Below are 25582 nucleotides of genomic sequence, written 5' to 3'. Positions count from 1 at the left end.
CAATTTATAACGAATTATTCATGGTTTTAGACTTTAATATTAATTAAAAGAAAAAAAACAGAATATAAAAAATAGAAAACTTAAAAGTTATCATTGCATACTAAGAAAACAAATAATACAAATAAGTTAATGCAAATAAGTTACCCTTCTGTCCTAACAAAAATTCAAAAATTACAAAACTTTAAAAAAAAAAAAAAATTGTATCGGTCGGTACGGCCGGTACCTACCAGTATTGTACAAAATTAGTCGGTATGACCAGTACATCCGGTATTTAAATCGGTACAAAACATTGATGTTTCAATACTGGTATACATATTGGTGCGGTACATACGACCAATACCGATATAGTATTAACTATCTTAATATTTGTCCAGAGTACGAGATCTATTTAAGAAAACGAAAGAAGAGGAAGAAGAGCTAGCGGTGACCCTTAAAAAAAAGAAACAGCTAGTGGTGACTTTTGTGTGACAAGTCTTGTTATCTCACTAGTGAGTATGCTTAAAAGAGATGACCTTGAAATGCTTATCAATTAAAAAGACAATTATGGAAACACTCCTTTGCATTTGGCCTCCAAGGAAGGGCATCCTAAGGTAGTGAGCATTTTAACATGGGACAAAAGAGTAAGCTTGTAGTCGTTGAATAATGTAGGCAAGACAGCTCTCAATGTTGCTGGGGACTATAGTATTGTGGGGCTTCCCTCATTTCGAGAGGTATGTTAATGTGATCCTTATTCTTCATACAATTACAAATCATGTGACCCTTGATCTAAACCCATTTTCTAGTAGCAAATTTTGTTTTAGACACATTATACAATTATTACAGGGATTTTTCCTGTCCCAACTATTGTCTAGTGCTAGAATTAAACCAAACAACGTTCATTAAATAGAGTCTAAAATCATATTTAGGATCTATTTGAAACCCGTTTATTTTGTTGAAATTGAAATTTTTTTGTTGAAAATACTGTAGATGAAAGTAAAAGTTAGCAAAAATAATATAATAAGACCCATAAATAATACCCAAAAATGTAATAAAATGTATGAATAATAATAAAAATAAACTAAATAATAAAATAAATTAACAAAAATAATTTTTACAAAACGGACACTTAACCCTTATTTAAAAAAAAGAAGGAAAGTGAGAAGAAGAGCTGGCACTAACTTTAGTGTGACAAGTCTTGTTAATGGGTCTCACTAATTGTGTCTCCTTTTTCACATGGGAGTATACTCCGCACAGGTGAAAAAGATGATTCGCATTGACGCATGGTATATTTTTCCGAAGTACGGGAGGTCTATTTAAGAAAAAGAAAGAAGGAAAGAAAGGAACAAGAGGTAGCCGGGACTTTTGAGTGTAACAGGTCTTATTATTAGGTCTCACTAGTTGTGTTTTAATACTAAATTGTCATTAACTCATTAATCAAGAATCAAAGTGCACCATAAGTTTTTTTCATTTCATACTACTCTTTTTTTTTTTTTGTTAAAACTCATTCTCAATATATATTTTAAGTAATAAAAGATGAGATTAGAGTAATGAAAATCAAACCAAATAAATGTTATATAGGTAGGGCTCACGATTTTTGAGTAATGAATAAAAATTGAGATAGGAGGGATGATTTCTAGTAAACCACACCCACTAATTGTCTCCTTTTTCACATGGAGTGGGCTCCACACAAGTGAAAAAGAGGACCCATGCATTGCTCCCGGAGGTCTATTTAGGCACGGATTCTAGCATGGAACCACCCTATTCAGTCGTATAGAAAACTGTAATTCACTAGCTAGAGCTTCTTTACTTCTGAAAATCATTAATGGCAAGTAAAATCTCCAGCACCCCCGATGAGATCCCACAGAGAAAGGTGCCAATGGACGATGTTACCATTGATGCTGGAATGAAGAAAGATCTCCCGGAGGTTCATGTAGCTAAAAAGCCATCGGTGATGCCAGTGCCCAAATTTTACCTTCCTCCGAAACCAATGGGGTACATGGCACAAAACGGTAGGCGCGCTGGGTTGCAAATGTCCGATTCTTTTGATGATGATGATGAATTTGATGATGATTATTCCGATGATGATGAGTACTTCACAGCTACAAACATGAATCCAGAATTGTTCAAGGCTTTAAAAGGTGGTAACATTGCTTTCATAGAAAAAGCACGAGATATGGAATCTTGTCACCTCTTCGACACAAGCCCCAAGTTAAATACAATCCTTCATGTTGCAGCAAGCTCGGGCCATGAGAAGGTTGTAAAAGTGATTCTCGAGACCAAAGGGTGCCAACAACTTGTCATGAGAAAGAACTCCGCTGGTGACCTTGCTCTGCATGTTGCTGCAAGTGCTGGGCATCTTCCTATAGTTAAACTTCTGCTTTCAGCATCATACCAGCATCTGGAGGAATCTCAATGTAGTTTCGAACCACTGAAGGAGCAAAACAAGAGAGGGAATACTCCACTGCACTTGGCCTTGATAAACAAGTACCAAGAGGTGACCTTCAAAACCAAGTACAATGAGGTGGCCAGATTCTTGGTTGAGACAGAACCAGTGGTGACCTGTTCTTCGATAAATAAGGAAAACAAGTCTCCTCTATATATGGCGGCCGAAGCAGGAGATGTTGAACTTTTGGAGATCATGTTGAATAAATTCCCTTGCCTGCAAAATGTGGCTGGCAAATCGATTGTGCACCCTACCATTTCTTGTGCCTTTACTACAAAGAACATAGGTAATTTTCTTCCTTCACTAACACTACTTTTTTGTTTATTCTGTTTTTTTAGGATGAGAGATTCAAACCCAAATTTATTTTTAAGAATAGAGCCTAAAGGCTTTTAGCAAACAATATATGGTAAAACCTGCATGTTATATTTATGCCAAGTAGTTAAATGTAAATGTCATATTTGGTACCTTATTATTAACATAATTTATTTTCTTCACTAATACCAAAATTTCAATTCACTCAATTCAATTATATTCTTCTTATTATTTGTGTACCAGGTATCCTAGATACTGTTTTGAGAAAAATGCCACATCTCATCACGAATCAAGATATTACAGGGATGACTCCCCTTTCCCATGCGGCATCAATAGGATTCCTTGACGGGGTTCAGTGCTTATTAGAAAAAGCATCAGACTGCGGATATAAAATGGACCTGAATGGCTTTTTTCCAATTCACACAGCTTCCAAAAAAGGACATATCGAGGTAATTGAATTTTTTCTCAAACAATATCCGGATATGAGTGAGTTGCTCAACCAAAACGGTCAGAACATTTTGCATGTAGCTGCTGTGAGTGGGAAAGCCAAAGCGGTAGCTTATATGCTCAAAAGAGATAACCTTGAAATGCTTATCAATGAAAAAGACAATTATGGAAACACTCCTTTGCATTTGGCCTCCAAGGAAAGGCATCCTAAGGTAGTGAATATTTTAACATGGGACAAAAGAGTAAGCTTGAAGTCGTTAAATAATATAGGCAGGACAGCTCTCGACGTTGCTGGTGACTATAGTACTGTGGAGTTTCCCTCATTTCGAGAGGTATGTGATCCTTATTCTTTATACAATTGCAAATCATGTGACCCTTGATCTAAACCCCTTCTCTAGTAGCAAATTTGGTTAGACACATTATACAATTATTACAGGAATTTTTCCTGTCCCAACTATTGTCTAGTGCTAGAATTAAACCAAACAACGTTCATTAATGTCTTTCTCTTTCTCTTTCTCTCTCGCTTTTTTTTTTTTTTTTTTTTTTTTTTAATTGTGTGTGTGTCACATGTGGTGCCATGCAAGGACACGCTCCCACCCCCCCCCCCCACCCCAAAAACAAAGTTTTGAAAAAAAAAAAAATACTGAAATATGAATTATGAGAATTATTTTAAAAATTTTCAAGGAATATATCTGCTTCCCCCCCCCCCCCCCAATCCAATAAACAAATATATTTTCTATATATATAAAAAAAAATTGGTGTCTAAACTCAAATTTAGAATTTGTTTAGGATTCGTTTATTTTGTTAAAATTAAAATTTTTTTACTGAATATACAGTAAATAAAGGTAAAAGTTAGCTGAAATAGATCATAAATTGGATTAAAAAATATAGTGAAACCCTTAAATAGTAACAAACATAAGTTGAATATTAAAATAAGTTGACAAAAATAATTTTTGTGAAATTATGCATTTAGGAAGTAATGAAAATTATAAATTATTTCACTATTCAGTTTATTTTACCACTATTAATGAATCCATTGTATTTTTTAATACTATTTATTGATTTTACTGTACTATTTTAATTAATTTTTACTTTTATATACAATATTTTCAGTAATAAATTTTTAATTTTAACAAAATAAACGGTATTCAAATAAACCCTTAACCTTCATTTATACTAAGTTACAAACTTTCTTTTTCTTTTTCTTTTTTTTTTAGAAGAAACTACGTTATAATCTGATTAGCGTTAAATTGATAGAAGTATATATCACTAGATTAAAATAATTGGATCTTCACAACCTTATGATAAATACATAATTATTTTAACAACTATCTCAACAAATAAAAGAAACAATCATTTTCTAATTTTTCCTCCTCCATCTTATAAAACTTCTACGCTTACTTTGGACTAACTGCAGAAGGAGGCTACGAACAGCAATCCTTGTAACTCTACTTTTTATCCTAATAAAATTACAATAATACGTTACTGCAAACTATTCTACCTGGTTCTTGCAAAAGATCTGCATCTCTCTCTCTCTCTCTCTCTCTCAACTCTAAACTCACTGTGCTAAGGTTAAGTTTGATTTGCTCTTTCTTTTTAGCTGTTTATGATGCAGACAACTGGTCTGCATTGCTCCAATTTCGAAGATACCGTGCACCACGTGTATGGTAAAAATTAAGTTTTCACTTTTCATCAACGAAAGTAGTGGCCAGCTATGACTTTATTTTCTTCTTTATTTCTTATTAAAATAATAAATAATTTTTTGCTGAGAAAAAAATAAATATATTATATTATACAACATAACATTATAATGTATATATAAAAAACTAATATTATTAAACTATAATACATCATATAATATAGAAAAATAATAGTATAGCGTTATTTTTTGGCTAAGCAAATAATTGATCGTTATTTAAAAAAAATGTAATTGATTATTTGATTAGATTTTTTTCATATATATTAAGATTTGAATAATTATTTATCGACTTTCTAACAAATCTTTAATCTATTAGTATTTTTTATGAATTAATGATTTTTTATCTTAATAATTATATTTAATGAGCTATATAATTTAATTTAAAAACTAGATTTATGGAAAGTTAAAAACTATTAATTCTTTTTTTAAGAAGAAAAACTATTGACTCATTGTTCTAAAGAAAAGAAGAGAATAATCTAAGCAATATACCTTTAGGTTATAATATTGAAACTTCAACTTCTAATGAGCCTTTCCAAATCTCCAAGGATTGAACTCAAAAAAATTATTTTGAATCGATAAATGGTGAGTGTACTTTAATTTGTGTATTAAATATATTTACAATATTGTTTTAGACTATTGTACATAATAGGGATGTACTTAAAATATGTACTGAAAAAAAAAAATATCTCATTTTTATCTAGCCCTTAAAAGTCAAATCCATTGATCACATAAACATTTGGTATTGGAGAAATTATCATATGACACCGTCAAATATATACAATTACCCCTCAAATTTGTGAGACCTATATGCTGTCCCACATATCATATATGCAGCTGTTCTCGTACATAATCCTTTCTAGTATTTACAATCTGGACTACATCATACTTGAGAGAGAGAGAAGTGCTATTCATTCCAAGAAATGAACAGTATGATCATAACAAAAAGTTTCTTGTTCACCATGTAGCAATTGACACGGCAAGCCTTGAGATATGCCGGCGCCCCACGAGCTCCTCGAAGCACTATGAGCAAGAACATGCCAATTATGATGCCTCCTTTGAAGCTACACAACGAAGACAAATACAAGGACAGAGCTGGCACTCTCTTGTTGGTTGCAACCCTCGTGGCTACTGTAACCTTTGCAGCGGCTTTCACCGTGCCCGGTGGTTACAACGGCTCTGGAGGTGTGGCAACTTTTCTAGAAAAGCAGATGTTCCAAGTGTTCGTAATTTGCAACACCATAGCTATGTATAGTGCCATTGCTGTTGTTGTCACTCTAATCTGGGCACAACTCGGTGATCTTAACTTGGTTATTGCTGCCTTTAAGTTCGCTGTGCCAATTTTTGGGTTAGCTCTAACAATGGTCTCCGTAGCATTCATGGTAGGTAATTATCTAGTATTAAGAAACCTCAACTGGCTTGCCTATCTAGTTTTAATCATTGGCTCATTCGTCCACCTTACTCTCTTGATACTATTTTCTCCACTTTGTTTTCCCAGTTCCTTACACCATCGTTTTCTTCGCTATATCCTTTACTACCCATTTTGCCTTTTGATAAAAGTTACTAGGAGTGACACTGATGATAGGAAAGAAGAATAATCTCCTTTACGTATGTTATATGTAGTTTGCCATTGTGTATGCCTTTGGCAATGCATTCCAAAAAGGGGGAGTTGGTGTTTTATGGGGGTTGAAGGTTTTAGGGGTAGAACTTCTATGTTGTTGTTGTTGTTGTTTTTTTTTTTTTGGTCTAGTCTTGATACGCTATGCTTTCATTTGTTTTGAGCTGTGTTGTAACTCTATATTTGGTATCAGACTTATTATGTTATGTTCACTTGCTTTACTGCTTAAATGATTCTATCTTTATATTATTGCATTGTGATACAATTATCATCTTCCATCACCCTATCTTTGAAATTTCATGGTTGCCTTTGCTTCTTGCCTAGTATGATTGCACAAATTTATTATCCCACCTGCATCCATATTAAGGCACATAGCAAACAAAAGCAAACATACAAACACATAATCTTCCATGTAGTTGTTTAATTTCCCTAAACGAATGCCAAGTTAATGTTAAGAGTCTCAAATTCAATTAATAAACACTATGATATACACCTATTCCAAAATTAAACACACCACCAATTCTACCAATACATGTAACTCTGCATAAATCATGTTTGTGTCAGTAACTCACAACTTTCCTCGCCCTAAAACCCTTCCCAATAATTTTTTTAAAACAATCACCGCCCAGAAAAATTTTCTATTATTAACAAAATTTTTCCATAATTTCTCTCTAAAAGAAGCTTCCACCATTACCATGTGCTGGTGTGTAACTTTGTGCATATGCACAAATACATTTAAAAATAATCACAATTACATATATATAATTTAGAATCTAATTACATCTAGACTCTTCTGTTTTTGTATTCAATAATTTACTTGCCACCAAAATTAAAATATTAGATGGAACAAATGCGCAAAATTGAATTCCAATTAAAATTCAATTTAGAATCTAATTGAATTTAGATTCTTTAATTTTTGCACCTAATAATTCACTTAAACACAAATTTAAAAACTAGATAAGATACGTGCCACAAAATTAGACTCCGGTTTAGAATTTAATTAGATTTTCTCTTAATTTTAGCTATTAATATATATATATATATGACTTATAAACTTGAATTGTTTTTAGTAATATATATATATATATATATATATATAAGCTCATATAAATAAAATCATTCAAAAATTATATTTTTTATGGTTTACTTATATTGGACTCCTCATTTTTTACACTAAATTAACTCATTTAACACAAAAATTAAAAAAAAAAAAAAAAAACTTAGATTAGATGGGACACATGACACAAAACTAAACTCTAATTGAAATCCAATTTTTACATTGAATTAACTCACTTGGCACAAAAATTTATAAACTTAGATTAGATGGGACATATGGCGTAAAATTAGACTCTAATTTAATTCAAATTTGAAATCTAATTGGATTTTTTCTCAGTTTTATCTATTATTATATATATAGATTTCCAAATAAGTTCAAACGTAACTTGTAGGCTTACTAATCAACAATTAGCTTGTAAGTATCGGAAATAACAAAATCTGCCTATATCATTGAATTCTTTCAACCTAGCAACTATGATAACACATAAATAGTAAGAAATCCTACCTAATTATGCTGCTATTTGAGGGAGTATAGATAGTCATAGATCTTGTGTGACTTCCATGGAGAACTTCTTTGCTAGAGTGCTAGCATTCTTCAAAATGGGCTTCCAAATTCTTAGATGTGTCTATAACATGAACGTTACTCTAAATAGGTGAGTGAACAAAGTATCATAAACAATATTATCATGAGTAAGACTTGTCATTTTTCTTACATTAGAACAAAATATGACGCGTCAAAGAAGTTTTGAGGCTTTGAACAAAGTTAAGCATTTACGCACCTTCCTTTCGTTAGAATTGTACAAAGCAGATTTGGACTTATACATAACAAAGAAGGTACCACATGATCTATTGCTAATGCTAAGATACTTAAGTGTGCTCTCTCTTTGTCATTATGCTAATTTGACCGAGTTACCTAAGTTAATTGGAGATTTTAAACATCTAAGCCATCTAGATGTCTCTTGCACTAAAATTGAGAGGTTGCCCAACTCTGTATGCAAGTTGTGTAATTTACTGATATTGAATCTATCAAGATGTAAATTTCTCGTTGTGTTTTCAACACATATGCTAAAGCTCATTAATTTGCATCATCTTGATATTATTGGAACCAGTATAAAAAGGATGCCAATACAAATAAGCAGATTAAAATGTCTTCAGACTTTGACTAAATTTGTTGTCAACAAGAATTTTGGCCGGATTCCAAATTGGAGAGTCAGGGAAGCTTCCAAATCTCAGAGGAACCATTTTGATAGCAAAGCTTCAATATGTGATAAACCCAACAGATGCTTTGTATGCAAAGTTGAAGGCTAAGAGACAGCTTAAGGACCTAACATTGGAGTGGGATGCCGATGATATTATTTCTCAAAGTGAAAGGGACGTACTCAACAATCTCCAACCTCATACAAACTTGAAAAGGCTTTTTATCAACAATTACAGTGGCACAAGCTTTCCTAATTGGGTAGGAGATTATTCATTTTCAAATGTTAAAGATGTTCATCTAAACTCTTGCAGATTTTGCCTCAATTTGCCATCACTTGGGCAACTGCCCTCTCTTCAAAACCTCGGCATTGTTGGGTTTGATGAAGTTGTTAAAGTCGGTCCTGATTTCTATGGTGGCAGTTCTTCCACAATAACACCATTTCAATCACTGAAAATATTGAATTTTGAGAGAATGATAAAGTGGGAGGAATGGTTTTCTTATGAAGGAGGAGCTTTCCCGTGTCTTCAAGAGCTTCGTCTGGAGGATTGTCCCAAACTAAGCAGAAGCCTGCCCAAGCACCTTCCTTCCTTAACCACAAGTTGGATTCGTAAATGTTCAAAGCTTGGGACTTCTCTTCCAAGGGCTCCTGCCATTCATGATTTACGTGTAACACCTTATAATGACATGCTGTTGCAAATGAATGTATTGCCACCTACATTGCACATGCTCAGAATGGGCGGATTTGATAACTTGTCTCTGCCAAACTGAATGCTGTCTCGCAACAATTGTCTTGAAGAGTTAATGATTGATAGTGGTCCTCTGTTCAAGTCTCTTGATCTGAAAAGTGGTGGTCTACTCAGTACACTAAGTATCTTGAATTGTAGGAAATTACAGTTTCCGATGTACCCATGCTACTATTCCCTTGAGTCATTGTACATATCCTATAGCTGTAATACTCTCAACTCATTTCCTTTACACATCTTCCCAAAGCTTCGTGTTATTCGAATCGAGACTTATAGCAAAATGGAGTCCCTTTCAGTTTTGGAGGGACATCACCTAGTTGATCTGATTTCCTTGAAAATTGAGGATTGTCCGAATTTTGTAGCTTTTCCCAGTGGAGGATTACCAGCCCCCAATCTCATACCGTTACTAGTCAATAACTGCCAGCGTCTCAGTTCCATGCCTACAAACATGCACAGGCTTCTCCCATCTCTTCAACATTTGGAAATCAGAAATTGTCCACAACTTAAGTCTTTTCCAAAAGGTGGTCTGCCATCCAATCTAGTTCTTTTCAGAATTGATGTTTGGGAAAATCTTTTTGCCACTAGGATGGACTGGGGATTGAAAAGATTGCACTCTTTTACCACATTGATATTATCCAATCTTGCTAGTGATTTCCAGGCTGTGGAGTCCTTTCCCAGTGATTTCCAGGCTGTGGAATCCTTTCCGGAGGAGAATTTGCTACCCACAAGTCTTACTACTCTTTTCATTGGCGGATTTCAAAATTTGAGATCATTGGACAACAAGGGACTTCAACACCTTACCTCTCTTCAACAATTGAGGATCGTAAACTGTCCCGAGCTAAAGCACATGCCAAAAGTGGGGTTGCCTGTCTCTATTTATTACCTACGGATCTATTCATGTCCTTTCAGTAAACAATGCAAAGAGAAGAAGGGTAAAGAGTGGCACAAGATTGCTCACTTCCCCTTCATTCACATTGATGACGATGTTGTTATAAGAGCCAAAAGTAGTGTAGACCAAATCTAACCCCATTTGACAATCAACTCTTCATGTTACTTATGTTTCTTTTAAATTTTACATTTAGAAACAAATACATTTTTGACAAATAATAAAGAAACTTCTATTATTATTCGAATTTAATTACTAATACTGATAGTTAAAGCAATATTTAATTTCAACATGAGATTTAACATTTGGTTTCTGTGCCTATTCCCTTTATTTTTACGGATGTCTACAAGTCCTTTTAATCAATCATATAATATAATGTCATGAGAAATAAATATTAGAAACTATGAATTTTATATTTCTTACAAAATCATCCAAGCGCAAATGTTGTTGTCAAAATTCTTCACAAGAAGAAGTTGAAGCATTTAAGAAACAAAAGGGAGCTTTTTTTTTAAGGCTTTTAATGCTTTGGTCCTACTATAGAATGTATCTCCTGTTTTCTTTTTTTTCATAATTCTTTCTGTTTATCTAAACACACAGGATTTATACAATCACATGGGGAAGGATACATTTACAATCTCGTATTCCCCAGTCCAAATTCAACTTACATCATGCTACAAACTGCCTGTGGGTGCAGAATTGCCAGTCTCTTTTACATTTTGTAATTGACAGTAGATTTGAAGCCTCTCCAGACAGCTCAAGAGGCTCAGCATGTCACAGCTCCTTCTGTCCATTTTGTCCTCACCAGTATGAGCAGCCCAACTCCCATTTTTACCATCAAGATTATTAAACTTACAAGACAATGGTCCAGAGGCACAGGGAGGGAAAGCTGGCAGCTGGCCCAAGATTGGTCATGTGCTTAAGGCCAATTTGACGCTCTCTCATGTCAAGACCAGCAAGTACTAATACATTTTCTCAAACCAAGGGTACTCTGTGGTTGTCAGGTTTGTTCAATTGATTTATGTTTCTTGGTATAAAGTATAGACTTTGGGACCTCCAATCATGGACTATTTTTAAATCTTTGTGAACTCTTCTATAGGTGTACTTAGACACAACATGTTTGAGGTTTCTAAAAAAAGTATATAAATCAATGTTGAGGGAGTTATTATATGAGCAAAAATGTCTAGACAAAGACAGAACTGTGAATTCCACTCTCAACTCAACAGTTACATTTAAGGTCCCTTTTCTACCCGATTTGCTTACTCTCATTTGATTTTTCTGTTGTAGAAAAACATATCTAAAGAAAATACTAACACTGAAAAAAATACACATTTTTAGTTCTTTGTATACTCAATTGTTCTCAGCAATTTCACTAGATAAATTAGCACAAGTAAAGAACTCCTCAGGCAGTTTTTTTTTATTGGGTTTTGGGTGGGGGGGGGGGGGGGGGAGGAGAAGGGGAGGGGGGTGTTGAGGGCGTTCTTCATCTAAGTCACTCCAGTATTAGATTCTTGTGATTGCTGCAGAATTTCCTAAAGTCCGTCTTTTTTTCCTTTTTAAGTAAATTCTAGCTGGCAAGTTCTTTGGTTTTGACACTTCAGTTGAGGAGGCTCAACAAGACATCAATGCAGCCCATGTTGAATCGGAAAGCATTGAGAATGGTATTGGAGTCGTCAAGTTGATTGGCCGCTACAGTGGTAAACTTTATTCTTTTAATAGCTAATGAAATTTGTTAGTTTGATCTGAAATTGTGCTTAATTTTCTAGTGAAATGAGCTTTGATTGAGCTAAAGATTTTCCTTTGTAATGAACATTGAACTTTTATTATTTTTCGTTGATTCATGATAGCTATGCACGGGGATGGGCTTCATAGTTTAGGAGTGGTTTCTTTGTCTCCCCTCCCAAAAAAAAAAAAAAAAAAAATCCAGTATTTTAAATTCATTTCTTACTCGTTACGCGCTATATTTAATTTGCTACTGTTTCTTTGATTTACTATTAATTGGTAAGACAAATCTTAGCATCTGAGTAAACATTAAAGGTTTTTTTTTTTGGCTGTTCTCTTGCATTTACTCTTCTTAATAAAATCAACCATTATAAAGAGAAGCAAAGTTTCTTGCATTAGCTTCAGCTAATTCTTGTAGCCGAGATATTTTCAAGCTGGACTCCTAGAAATGTATGCTACTCTTGCTAGCCGAGATGTGGACTGTTGTTTGATTCCTGAGTCATTCCTTTTATCTTGAAGGACATGGTGGCCTATTTGAATTCATTGAGAAAAGACTGAAAGAAATGGTTATAGTAATGCAGGACAAGGGCTTCTTTCAGAAAGCATGGGCACCAACAACCAGTAGGATGCTTCTGAAAATAAGTTACTCCAAGATGTGGGTGTAGGGATATCTAAAAACATTAAGGTATGGATTAGTGTTAATTTTTTTCCTCATGCCTTGCAATTGTGAGCATATCAGCTTTGATTTAGTAATGAAACAACTTGAAGAGTTTTATTTGTGTAGTGACTTCTAACTTGAGGCTTTGCCAATTTCCTTCAATTGTATTTTGGACATGATGCCAAAGAGATATTTGTAAAGTAATTTCAACTGATTAAGATGCCCCTTTTCAGTTTGACAAATAGCTAAGCTATTGGCACTAAAACATGGTGAATTGGGTGTTACTTCCATTGATTTTATTATAAGAAATAATGTGGGGATTTATACTTTTTTTTTTCCTTCTCAGAGAAATGCTGTTAATTTCCAGTAACTAGATTGCAAACATAGATAGTTCTTCCATATTAATCGTAGGTTTTTGTTGCTAGGATCACTTCACAAAATGGAAGAAGATGGCTATAAATCTTAAATATTTAGGTTAGTTGATTGAAATAACGTCTTCATATTTTATTTTTTTGTTTCTTCTTGGATCTGTCCTTCAATCTGAAAGGGAAATAATAAGACTTTGTTTGCTTGTAGATCCCACATAAAAGATCAGTACTACACCCTCCTTGCACACAGTGCCATTCATGGTGCAATGGCAGGGTATATAGGCTTGACATTTGGCCCTGTTAACGAACACATGCTTACATACCATTCCATGTAAGTTTCTATGTTTGGAAAGAAATTTCGTATCTTCCTTTCATCATATTTAGCTGTCTCTGTGGTCTATATGTATGTGTAGCCCTACTGCATGCATGCAATTTTGAAATTATGCTTGCTACAAGATTCATATCCACAATGCCCAATTTTAACAAAATTCCAATTTACGATATCATGTTGATTGAACCGATTTATTAATTGACCTGTAATAAAATATCAGGCTAAATTTTCTCCTCTTTAAATATCAGGGTTCAAGTGTTACCAATTGAACCCTATACCCAGTTGTGATTCATATGGTTTTAGTGTGAAATTTCCATGTACCACAGATGAGATTAAGTGTGCTAGTTAACACAATACTTTCATAAAGAACCACTGTATATAATTCTGAACAATGGTTTTGGCATTATTATCCGAAGAATATATAAGAAACTTCTGAGCATTTTATAGGCAATAAAAACATTATATTTGTACATAAAATTATACATTACGCGTCTGCAGGACACTTCTCCAATTTAATATAGACCATTTAGCTAGTTTTAATAATTTCTTAAATCAAGCTAGGTCGCACCATTGCCTCACATTGACACCGCCAAATAATTCCGTGTTTAAATCCTACTTCCAACCAAAACTTAAAACCAAAATCATGATAAGAGAACAAACGCTAGGTTCACTCAAATCAATGTAATCAAAAGAAGAAAGTGGATTTTGCGGAGCACTAATAGTATGAGACTAGAACATCACAATTGCAACGAGGAGCATTTGAAAACTACAATTTGATAAGGGTAGAGGTGTCAGAGGACATGACAAAGAGATTATTTAATTTAATTTAATTATTATTCCTCAACATCCAAGGATATAATCTTAAACATTGCAAAAAAAAGCAAAGAGATCCGTATATAGTAGGTAGATATATATATTGCATGAGCAAGTATGTTAATAAAAGAAGTTCAGAGAGCATTGCTTACTGAAATACTAACATATATCATCTCAGCTCTGCTTTCTTCTACTCGTTTAATTTGAAATGGATTTTAAAAGTCGTAATTTCTTTATTTTATTGATTTAATTAACATTTATGACAAATAATAAGGGTCTTTTGAAATAGTTTTAGTAGTTTCTTTACTTGTTTAATTTAAAAATAAATTAGATAAAAGTAAAATTATATGAAATAAAATAAAATAAGCCAAATAAAGCTTTTATTATTTATTAATAAAATAAACCAAATAGTTTTTTCTAAAAAAACATCTTAATTCTAATTTTGTGTTCTTTGATGTGGGCTTAAAAGAGGACCAAGTACCAACTCATTTTGGTGATAATATGAAGCGATGATGGAACAAACATTATCCATGCGTGGGCCCAATTTGAAGACAATAGCAATTTTCGGCCCTACAAGCTGAAGTAGTAACAATGATCCCAGGGCAGATAGTTAGTAACAATTGAATGCCTTTTTCTTTTCTTTTTTTTTTGGTTGAATGAATACAGAATACTTTTATTAGACGCAACAATCGAAGCAAAACAATGGGAATTGGGCCTTCACCCATCTTCAAATATGGCTTTAACAATAGCTCTAAAAAGATTTCAAATGGGTACAGGCCCAAAAATGTTACAAAAGCTTGCCCATTGTGCCCAAAAGAGAGCTGCCATAGTGCCATGTTTTAATTACTATTAACAAACTGAACCTTCCAGTTCCAGCCAACAAAATAGGACTTATGATGACCCACATCAAAAAAAAATTACAATCGCCTAATCGACGAATACAATTTCATGGAAGGGCCGCCCCACCCACCCCACCCCCCGCCCCCCCTCTCTCTCAAAGCAAAAAAGAAAAAAGAAAAAAATAAAGACTTTGAATTTGCCTTTTTTGAGGTTTGCCTAATGCTTTGACTTAATGCAGGAAGATAGATTTCACATTATATCCCGTCAAGTCTTTTTATTTTAAAGTGAATTTTTCTAAATTTTAATTAAAAAAGTTATTTTTGAATTCAAATTATATTAAATTGTCTACGTAGGTTTATATACATTAACGAAGAATATATCAGAAATTATTTAAACATCTAAAAAAAAAAAAAAAACTTATTCAAACCTAGTACTTTCACATTGGGCTCTTATAATTTTTTATTTAACTATTTTTTATGGAAGGGCTCTTATAATTAGCATTTTACAATTGGCTTGTAAAATTAAAATTTGAAAGAGTTTTCCATTGAGATCAGTCGGAAAAAGTAACTGGCCATGAATATATTATAGTCTTTTTCAATAAACTCTGTATAGCAATTTGCTCTTGGTTTATGTTTGTTGATCACTTGATGTTGTTTAGTTTATGTTTGTTGTTATTTAAACTTTTTCTTTTTAATTCTATAAAAAGGATTAAGAATTATTTTTGGTGGCAAAATTAATTTGGGAATAATGTTACATACACGACATTGACCCACCCTCCCCGTCTGTGTCCAGATTGGTCCATTAGCACTGTTTTAAGTAATGTCCTTAGCTTAGCTTTCTCTTTTAATAGGTGCTCTTTGTCTTGGGTTAGAAGATCTGGTAACTCCGCTGCCCACATAGCAGCCAGAATTACTATGAACTCTAACTTGCCTTTATGTTTAAATAATGACAATCTGCCTGTGGCTCTTCAGTCCCTCTTGTTGCAGATTGTCCCCACGTACATCATTCCTTTTAATATATATCATTGAAGCTTATAAAAAAATTAAAAAAATAAAGAAAATTACATCCAATGTTGGGAAAATTTATCGCGATGTTCAATATGGTTTTCAAAACATTTAATGGTGAAAGCACCTGATCGATTGTTCAATGAAGTTTAGAAGTGCTTAAACGTTGGAATTATCCTTTTATATTCTTTACACTTTCACAAAATTTGGAGCAGAAAATTTCATCAAAATTCTTTTGTAGTTCACACTTTCCTGGGAATTGCCTAAATGCCCCTTTAGTTTGGAAATTTTTGTTTATTGGCTTTGCTTATGAGTACTTTTAACTATTTTTTTCCCGTTATTACATCTTTGGCTGTGCAGTCTTGAACGTTTTGATGTAGCACATTTTAAAATGGTGGAAATTAATAAGCGCAAGGATATACTTCGGAAAGCCCTTTCTTACATTCTGGTACAGGTACAGCTTATTGATAAAGCTCTACACAGTTGAATGACACAGCTCCAAAGTGCGAAATGGAAAATCTCTATGCTTGATTTAAGACAACAGTATTGATTGATGAAGCTCCATTATCATATCATTGGCACATAACTGTAGTATATCATGGAGTTCAAGAAACAATATTGTGAAGCAGTAGCACACCAAGAAAATTATATTACCAGTGAACTTGGTTTTCAATTTCGAGCCTATAATTTGCATCCAACATTTACTCGTATTATTCTAGATTATTTGAACCTTTTGTGTGCTGTCACTTGTGTATAGCCATGAAACTTTTGGGAGTATGCATTTAATTTTTTCTTTTTTATTTTCATCATCCTCATCTGACATGCATGGGATGCTACTCATTAGAACCGTGGAAATTTTTTTGCTAACTCGCTTTCATCTGGAATGTTGATAATGTCCAATGCGGTGAACTACTTGATGCATTGCCCCTCGTGCTATGATTGTAAATCAGGTTGGAGATTAAAGGGAAACCAAGTAATACAATAATGTATTCAGTTTTGTTATTTGGTGGGCGATCGATTCAAAGTGACAACTACAGTGTATGTTTTAGATGCCATCAACTACAATGCATGTTTTAGGTGCCTTATACTCGAGATTATAGAAGTGGCATTGCTATGTACTTTTATCTGTAACTATCCTCTCAAAGAATTAAATTTTTGTGTAACATTTTCGTATGCAATAATAAATCATTTTTTTTCCCTTAAAAGTCACATTTGATATCTATCTTTCTAACACAGAATAGTCTTGCAGCGAACCTACTTTCACAATAAGGATGTCTTTATTACTTCATTTTAGTTTCTACGATGCAATTATAGATTAGTACATAAAGATTTATGAAGGCTAACTTTTGAGCGTGTTAGGCTCTATACCATCCATTTGTTTACATTTTTTAGGCAGTTAGCAATTATGGCCACGATAAAGCCACAACCATGTTATATTGTTAGCAATTAGGCTCTATGTTATTGTTATGACTTTTATGGCGGAATTTAATAGATGTGAAGGTAATGGCATTAGCCAAAATCTAAAATTTCAAATCTATTATATCTGCATACAAACATATAATATTATATAACTTAGATTGAGTCTCATATTTTGATATTCAATAACTTGTTCATGAATATACCATTATGTTTGAATTTAAATTATTTAATAGTCGAACTTTAACTTGAACCTGAACTTAACGTATTTAATAAATTAACAAATATACACATTTTTTTAGGGGTAATTACATTCTCCTTTCTTGAAGTTTGGAGAAATGACACTTCACCCTAAACTTAAACTTGAACCTGAACTTAATGTATTTAATAAATTAACAAATATACACATATTTTTAGGGGTAATTACATTCTCCTTTCTTGAAGTTTGGAGAAATGATACTTCACCCTAAACTTAAACCTAAACCTGAACTTAACATATTTAATAAATGATCAAATATACACATTTTTTTAGGGGTAATTACATTCTCCTTTCTTGAAGTTTGGAGAAATAACACTTCACCCTAAACTTAAAGGGAAAAAACATTTTCCCCTTTATATCTGTTTGACCAAACTTTGTTAAATTAATATTAAAATATTGTGTACTAGCTTGGTGCTTAAGGGTAGGTTTCCAAAATTAAAAGCCCTTATTTTTAAATTTTAAATTAAAGTGTAATTTAAAATATTAAGTAATAAATTTTTCTTTTTTTCCCCTTTTTTTCTTAATGAGCTATAAAGAGATTTGTCGTTGCAAATATTTTGGTACTTGATAAATTTTGTATTTTTATTCTAAATTTATAAAGAAAATCTTAAAGAAATTTAAAATATTTTGTTATTAATATAAATAAAAAAGAAGTGTTAATTGCTTCAAACCTCAAAACTCAAGGAAGGGAAGTGTTATTACTTTTTTTTTTTTTAAGTCAAACCCAAGTTGTAAATAAACAACTTGGTTCATTTACAAACCAATCCACGAATTAGTACATTCCACCCCCTTCCTACCCCACTCCAATCTGTTTTGTTCTAGCTTAGAGAAATAGAAAAGGAAATGAGCCCATGCATATTATTCAAAAAAAATAAAACAAAGGTATGAGTTTGCTCTGTCATTGGATCAATCTATTTTTCCATATAATTTCCAATTCAATAATGTTTTTTTTTTTTTTTTCCTCAAGGGAAAAACAATAAACAAAAATATGGTAGAAACTATGAAGATCTTTGATTATGAGGTTGGTTCTCGGAATGCAAATCCTCTGTACCACTTTTCGTGTATCACTCTATATTCCATCAATCACCACTTACCATGTGTATGACTGCTTTCCATTTTAAACTTCAGTTATTTTACAAAAAAAGTAAAATCAAAACATGACAATTAGTAATTGGTAGAAAATAGAGTAGTACACGAAAAGTAATATAGAGATTTGTATTCAAGTTCTCAACGTCTCATCCTTATGGCCTAGAATAGCCCCACTAATTTAGGGACCATTAAAACAAGTGCAGAATGCCAATTTGGCTAACAGATCAGCAACGATTTTTTTTTCTTTTTCAGATGAGCAAAAATTTTAAACTCCATCTAATAATTTTATTGGATATTAAAAAAATGAAAAAAAGAATGAAAAACCAAATTGAATTTTCTGTTTTCATTTATATCATAAAACAAATGTTTCTTATTTAACTTCCTGAATTTCTTTATCCTATCCCTAAAGATAGTGATTAATGGAAGGAAATTTTAAAAAAAATAAATAAATAAATAGCGATTAAATTGGTCAGCCATTAATTTTAAGACCAAGGCCATCTAAAATTAACCCACCAAATTATCTTGATCATTGTTTTATTAGCTTTACCTTTTATCTTTCTTATTCAGCACCAAAAAAAAAAAAAAAAAAAAAAAAAAAAAAAACTTTTTATCTTTCTTTGCTTCTCAACTTGGAATTAGAATTTTCTCAAAAAAAAAAAAAAAAAAAACTTGGAATTAAAATCTTTTCTCTCTCTGTCTATAACCAAATTCCCACAATTTTTATGTACCAATTATATACTATATATTATATATTCCCATAAATTTTTTTATATATTTCTCTCTCTAGCACACCTACATTTTGTACATCATATTAAAGTATAAGACAAAAAATCTTCGTATCAAAAAAAAAAAAAAAAAAAAAAGACAAAAAATCTGTGGCTAGTGTTTGTTAATTAGGGTTGTCCAGCGATCCGTTCAAACTGACCCGCCCATCCGTACCAGCCTAAACCGAAGGTTCACGGGCTGCTCCGAATCCTAGTATGGGTCGGTCACGAGTTCCGGCAGGACCATGAATGTTGGCTTCGGCGGTATTACAAACGGCTGGCCTGGTTCCATCCTATCTCTCTCAAATTGGTCCTGCAAACAATTGATTGTTTGGTTTTTTTTTTTTTACATGTTTTCGTTGTTGAGTGTTCACGTGAGTACGATGTTAGATTAATAAACAGCAATAACAGATGTAGTAATTTGAAACATGTGTGAAATTGAGGTATTAAATTAGCTAAAATAAAAGTTTAGGGGAGTGTCAAGGCAACTAGCCCAAAGTTTATGGGGGTGTTAAGATATTTTTCCCTAGTTGTTATATATTACAATAGATAAGCATTCATAATAAGTAGGGATTACTTTTATTCGAATTATTGGCTAAAATTAAAAAAAGTAAAGACTATGAGTAAAAAAAAAAAAACCAATATAAAGCAAAAGAGATTCTAGAAGTAAAAGTTCTATTATTGGGGTGATCAAAAGTATACTAGTTAGAGTAACGCAACTTTCTTATACATAATAATAATAATAATAATAATAATAGTAGGGTTATAATGAAAATTTAAACATTAAGTGATTAGATTATAGATCACCCCAAACATCTAAATAGGATCTCTGCAAATAATCGTATGAGAGAATGTCGATTGATATGGAAGAAATAAGTTAATAACATGGGTAGTGGGTGTAATGTACCGATACATGTTCAATTACTTTTTCTTTATTCTGTGTTCTCTTTTGGTCATGAATTTTAAATATTTGTTATTATTGATAACAGGAGTGAGACTTGTAGGCGAAAAACTTGACCATTTTAGAAATTGAAACTACGTTTTGATATTATGCAAAAGCAATCGGGTCCATTCACAACCAATAATTAATTCAAGGAGTTTATCAAAAAACCAATAATTCAAGGAAAAGACACTCCTTTCTCAAAAAAAAAGGAAAAAAAGAAAAGGAAAGACACTAGAGGCGTAGAGGGTGAGAGCGAAGCTATTTATTAGTTCAGAGCAATCAATCATGGTAGGGACATAGATTTTTTTTTGTTGTTGGTTAGAAATGGCATCCTATAAACAAATGAAACCAGAAATATTGATAGAGAAAGAAATAACAAACTTCATTGAAATAGAAAAATATCTATATATACAGCCCCAATAATAGTCTTAGCCATGTGACAACCAAATAGCTAAATTATGCTCGTTTAAATAAACTTCTATATTACATTCATAACATCTTAAACCAATTAGCTCTCAGCAAAAAATTAACCTTGGCTATAGATGGCTTTGGTTAGAACTAACAAAAGCCACAAAACACCTTTGAAAATGATGCAACTTTAGGCATATCTTAAAAGCTTGTAGGGATTTCCTCTGCCACTTAAATTCAAAACTTCAGAGCTAGGGAAGCCAGCATGAAAATCACCTGTTTCATGGCTATAAAACAGAGTGTATTTTCAAACTTTTGAAACTTTGCAGCAACAACAACTTGTTAACCCAAAAAACCCATGGATCAGCTAGTTGAGATTCCCATGAAAATATTGAATTTCAATTATCGTAAAGCACCAAAAGTGCCTTGAGACTTCTAATAATTATTATAAAACAAAAACTATTGTGAGTTCATTATTAAGTTATCTATTTTTTTTTTTTTTAATAGAGAGGAAAATAATCTAAAAATATGGTAAGGGGGCAAAATAAGCGTTAGACTCCTGTATTGAAGGAGTTTGGGGGGAGGTCAAAGGGGGCATTTGCCCCCCGTGCGCCCCCTTGGCTCCGCCCCTGGGCCTAAACTTAATATGGGATAAGCCATTAGGGGTTGGTAAATGGAAAGCATGCCTACTTGCCATAAAACCCTATCCCATGTTAAAGTCGCAGATTTTAATTAGCTCAACTAATAAAACCTTTTATTATAGGCTTGGAATTTGAATCCCGCTTATACCAAAAACCAATTAGTGTCTTAGTTTGACGTTAAATAAAAATCTTTATAGAGCAGAAGATAGAGTTCAAATTATATTGTATCTAATAAATAAAATAAAATAAATGGCCAAAGTCGTATTGAATAAGTTATGCTTAATCATTGTCTACTCTGATCCCCATCCTGATTTACCACGTGTTTCCTGTGATCTTAGGCATCGATCTCTTTCTTATCAAACTAATAGTTCTACAACTTTCTTTCTTATCAAACTAATCGTTCTACAACTTGGATCAAAGAAAACAAAAATTCCACGAAGACAATTGAGTAAGTTGTCAATATCTCATATTCATTTTCTATCAATCATGGCAAAGACAATTCTACAAGCATCTTTTTTTCCTTCTCTTTTTAATTTTTATTTTTTAAAATTTTTTATGTGTGTTTATTGTAAGCATAGAGAATTGTAATATCTAATGAGAAAGATCTCAAGAGAGTTGCATTAATTCCTATAAAAGATGTAATATTGTATTTTGTTAGAGATATATTATACATATTAGCACAATGCTATAGGCCCAAGGTTACCTACTTTGTGTGAAAGGCAAGTCTTCCACTTATACTAGAAGTTTAGAGTTTAGTCTACTACATATACTGATGTGGGGGCCAGTTAGCTAGAAGGTACTGTTAAAATTGTATGTATTGGGCCTATGACCCAGTCCGAGGATGTCTATTAGTCCGAGGATGGTCAAATAAAGGATATTATGGGAATAGTAGAATAAGAAGAAATAAAGATTGTATATGATAGTTCAAAATGTATCCGAGGAGAAAAGTTATATTGGAAATATAGATCCGAGGTCAGTAGGAATGTCCTATCATCCTGAACATCTTTTAAGATTGCATCACAGTTAGAAATCAGACATTGGATAAGAGAAGAGTATAGGGAGGCAGCAAATATCCGCAAAAACTATTACCTCCGCATTAAATGCATCCTAGCTAACTCTCTGACTACATTAATGTGGAGGTGATAACTGAATAGTGGTGAAGCAGCCTCACAGCTACTAATTGAGAGTTCTGGGAGGTGTTGGATAGGACAAGAAGGATTTCCTAGAAACTAACCTACATGTGTATGGTGGAGATGATACCAAAATCATAGTATATAACATGGAAAGGTGGCCAAAGGAGAAGGAGATGGAAAAAACCAAGAAATCTTTGTAATAATCCTTTGAACTCTTGTAACCTTGATCAAAAACTTGACATTATAACATAGCTCCTCAAACTGTGCCGATGACAGATTTTCTTATCTTACTTGTGTTTGATTCTCTTACATAAACAATTGTTATTGTCTTTCTTATCAAATAGAACTAGTTCTTTCACCCACGCTCTACAAATTTATTGTTTGAGCTCATTGGGCTAAAACGCAATCCTATATTGGGTCCAATCCAAATCTAGTCCTTACAACTAATATTATGATTCATTCTAACACATACATTGTACTACACTCTCTTATAATAAAGATATAGCTGTTAAGGGTTTCCTTCGTGAACACTGGCCGTCATGGTTGCACCACATAATCTCATGTTCTAATGTTCCTATTCTATATTTCCTCTTCCACATCTACTCTATCATATACAACATAGTATACACGTCAATGCTAATATTTAACATATTTGATGCTACCTTAAGAATTGAAAATAAACCGAGAAGATTTTGTAACTTATTTTATTATTATAATGAATTCGTTTAAGGTTGGTTCTATGATTTATTCCTAATGGGATTTCTTAGTGCTTTTGTTAGAGATTAATATGTTTTTGTGAGTTTAAGATCTTGGCCTGGTAATTTTGATTATATTATTTTTTAGGACAGATTAGAATTATTTGTTAAATTTCTTACTTCAAGTGTCCGTTTAGCAAAAATTATTTTTGTCAACTTATTTTACTATTTATCTTGTTTTTCTACTATTTATGAGTCTCACTGTACTTTTTGGTACTATTTATGGGTCTTACTGTACTATTTCAGGCTCAGCTAACTTTTTCCTTTATCTACAATACTTTCAGTAAAAAAATTTCAATTTTAGCAAAATAAGTAGATCTCAAACGGATCCCAAATAAAATTAGATTGTGGCCCAACAAAGTCCTATCAAAGCTTGGCTCATTAAGATGGATGACATTTGGTGTGATAGTTATATAATTATATTGGTACGACTGATCAATGGAATTTATGAGAAAATAATATTTATTACAAGTTTGCAATTAGTTTAATAAAGTGCACAAGAGCATGGATTTAGTTATGGAGACGATGATTATCTTTTTCAAGGAAATTTTCCTCTTATTAGGGTGGAATTATCATGAAATGAAGATGGCTTGATATAATTTGTGTCAAGTAAAGATTGTTGAGCATGTAATTGTCTCAAATTCTTATTATGACTTGGATAGTTGTTTGAGTTTTCTAAATTAAGGAAAATTCACTTGGTTGTCATTATTTATTTATTTATTATAGGAACTTGGCTATCATTGTTTTTCCTTGATGTGGAAGAAAATTTTATTCCTAGCTAAATAAATTTTATAGATCACGTACATGGAAATAGATATAAACTATCACCAAACATCTAATAGGATCTCTGCAAATAATCGTATGAGAGAATGTCGATTGACATGGAAGAAATAAATTAATAATAGCAGGGGAAAATATATAAGACTCCAAATGGGAAACGCAAAAGTCACTATATATGGCGGTTGTGTTTTGCTCCTCTTTTTTTTTTTTTCCACGTGTTTCAAGACAAAATTTAGCTGAAACAACTACTATGCATGAACAGTAGCCGAAATTTTTGACTTTTCAGCACATCAGTGGGTCCATGTACTGTTCACAAGACCTATAAACTTCACTTTTCAGTAACTTTCATTAAAAATTGGTTCCACAGTACTATTCACACATTTAAAAATTATTTTGCTACAGTGTTTTCAATTTCAGCAAAATAAGTTTTATCCAAACGGACCCTATATATCCATATATGGAAATATTGCAGTATACTATTATCTGATTCTTATACTTGCTGTTGTGATTTATTTGCTACTGGAAATATTATTTGTTGTGTGATTGGTAGGTTTAATAGGTGTTAAGATTGGCTTTTATGCCTACTTGTGTTGAGCTATTGGCTTACTACCTAGGTACTTATTGTGTTGTTTAATGGTTCACAAATGGTAAACTTGGTTTTGTGTGTGCTGTGTTGTGCTATTTTGTCCAAATTTAGTCTATTTTGTTGTGTTTATTTTTTTGTATTTAATGTGGAAAAGATTATATATTTGGATTGATATGTACTGCCCAGGTGCTTCTATTGTGTTGTTCACTTTCAAAGATCACATGTGGTAAAAATAGGCTTTTTTGTGTGTTGTGTTGTGTTATTTTTTCCAGGTTCAAATTTATGTTATTCTGTTATGTTTATTTTTTGTAATTAATTTGTGAGAAACAGAAGGATTATATTGGGATTGATATGTATGTCCTCAAGGCCCAACAAATCTAGTGTAGTTCTTAATATAAGTTAAGCTTGAAGCCCTATTTTAAAATAAATTAAGTAAACAAGAGGCCCAATCTAAAATGTATAGGAGATTAAAAAAGTATGAAATCCAAGTGATTTAGAAAATAGTTAAACCCCTTAATTTGTTCTAAAATGCCAAAAAAATGAAATTACGAAAATTTTAATCAAGTCCAAAAATTTGGACCAATCTGAGACCCCAAACCCGACTATCTGACAACTCCGACTTGTACCTGAAATGTCGGATCCGACCCAAACATTTGGTAGAATACGAAAATTATGAGGGAAAAATGCGCTTAACACC

The 25582-nt window shown here is 32.6% G+C and overlaps 2 protein-coding genes across 2 annotated transcripts in view; both read left to right on the top strand.

Moving 5' to 3' along the window:
• Positions 1-25582, top strand: part of LOC115989551 (putative disease resistance protein RGA3) — a 105518-nt gene that overhangs the window by 46925 nt on the left and 33011 nt on the right. The gene's annotated exons all lie outside the window — the stretch shown is intronic.
• LOC115989557 (protein ACCELERATED CELL DEATH 6-like) lies at positions 1648-6725 on the top strand. Its single transcript, XM_031113318.1, has 3 exons — positions 1648-2708; positions 2978-3513; positions 5846-6725. Exons 1-3 carry the CDS (start codon positions 1802-1804, stop codon positions 6473-6475), a joined length of 2073 nt encoding a protein of 690 aa, XP_030969178.1. The 5' UTR covers positions 1648-1801; the 3' UTR covers positions 6476-6725.

Source organism: Quercus lobata, chromosome 5 (genome assembly GCF_001633185.2).
Source record: "Quercus lobata isolate SW786 chromosome 5, ValleyOak3.0 Primary Assembly, whole genome shotgun sequence".
In the NCBI taxonomy this organism is placed as follows: domain Eukaryota; kingdom Viridiplantae; phylum Streptophyta; class Magnoliopsida; order Fagales; family Fagaceae; genus Quercus; species Quercus lobata.
Note: the sequence above shows the minus strand (reverse complement) of the source record. Positions and strands in the feature narration are given on the sequence as shown.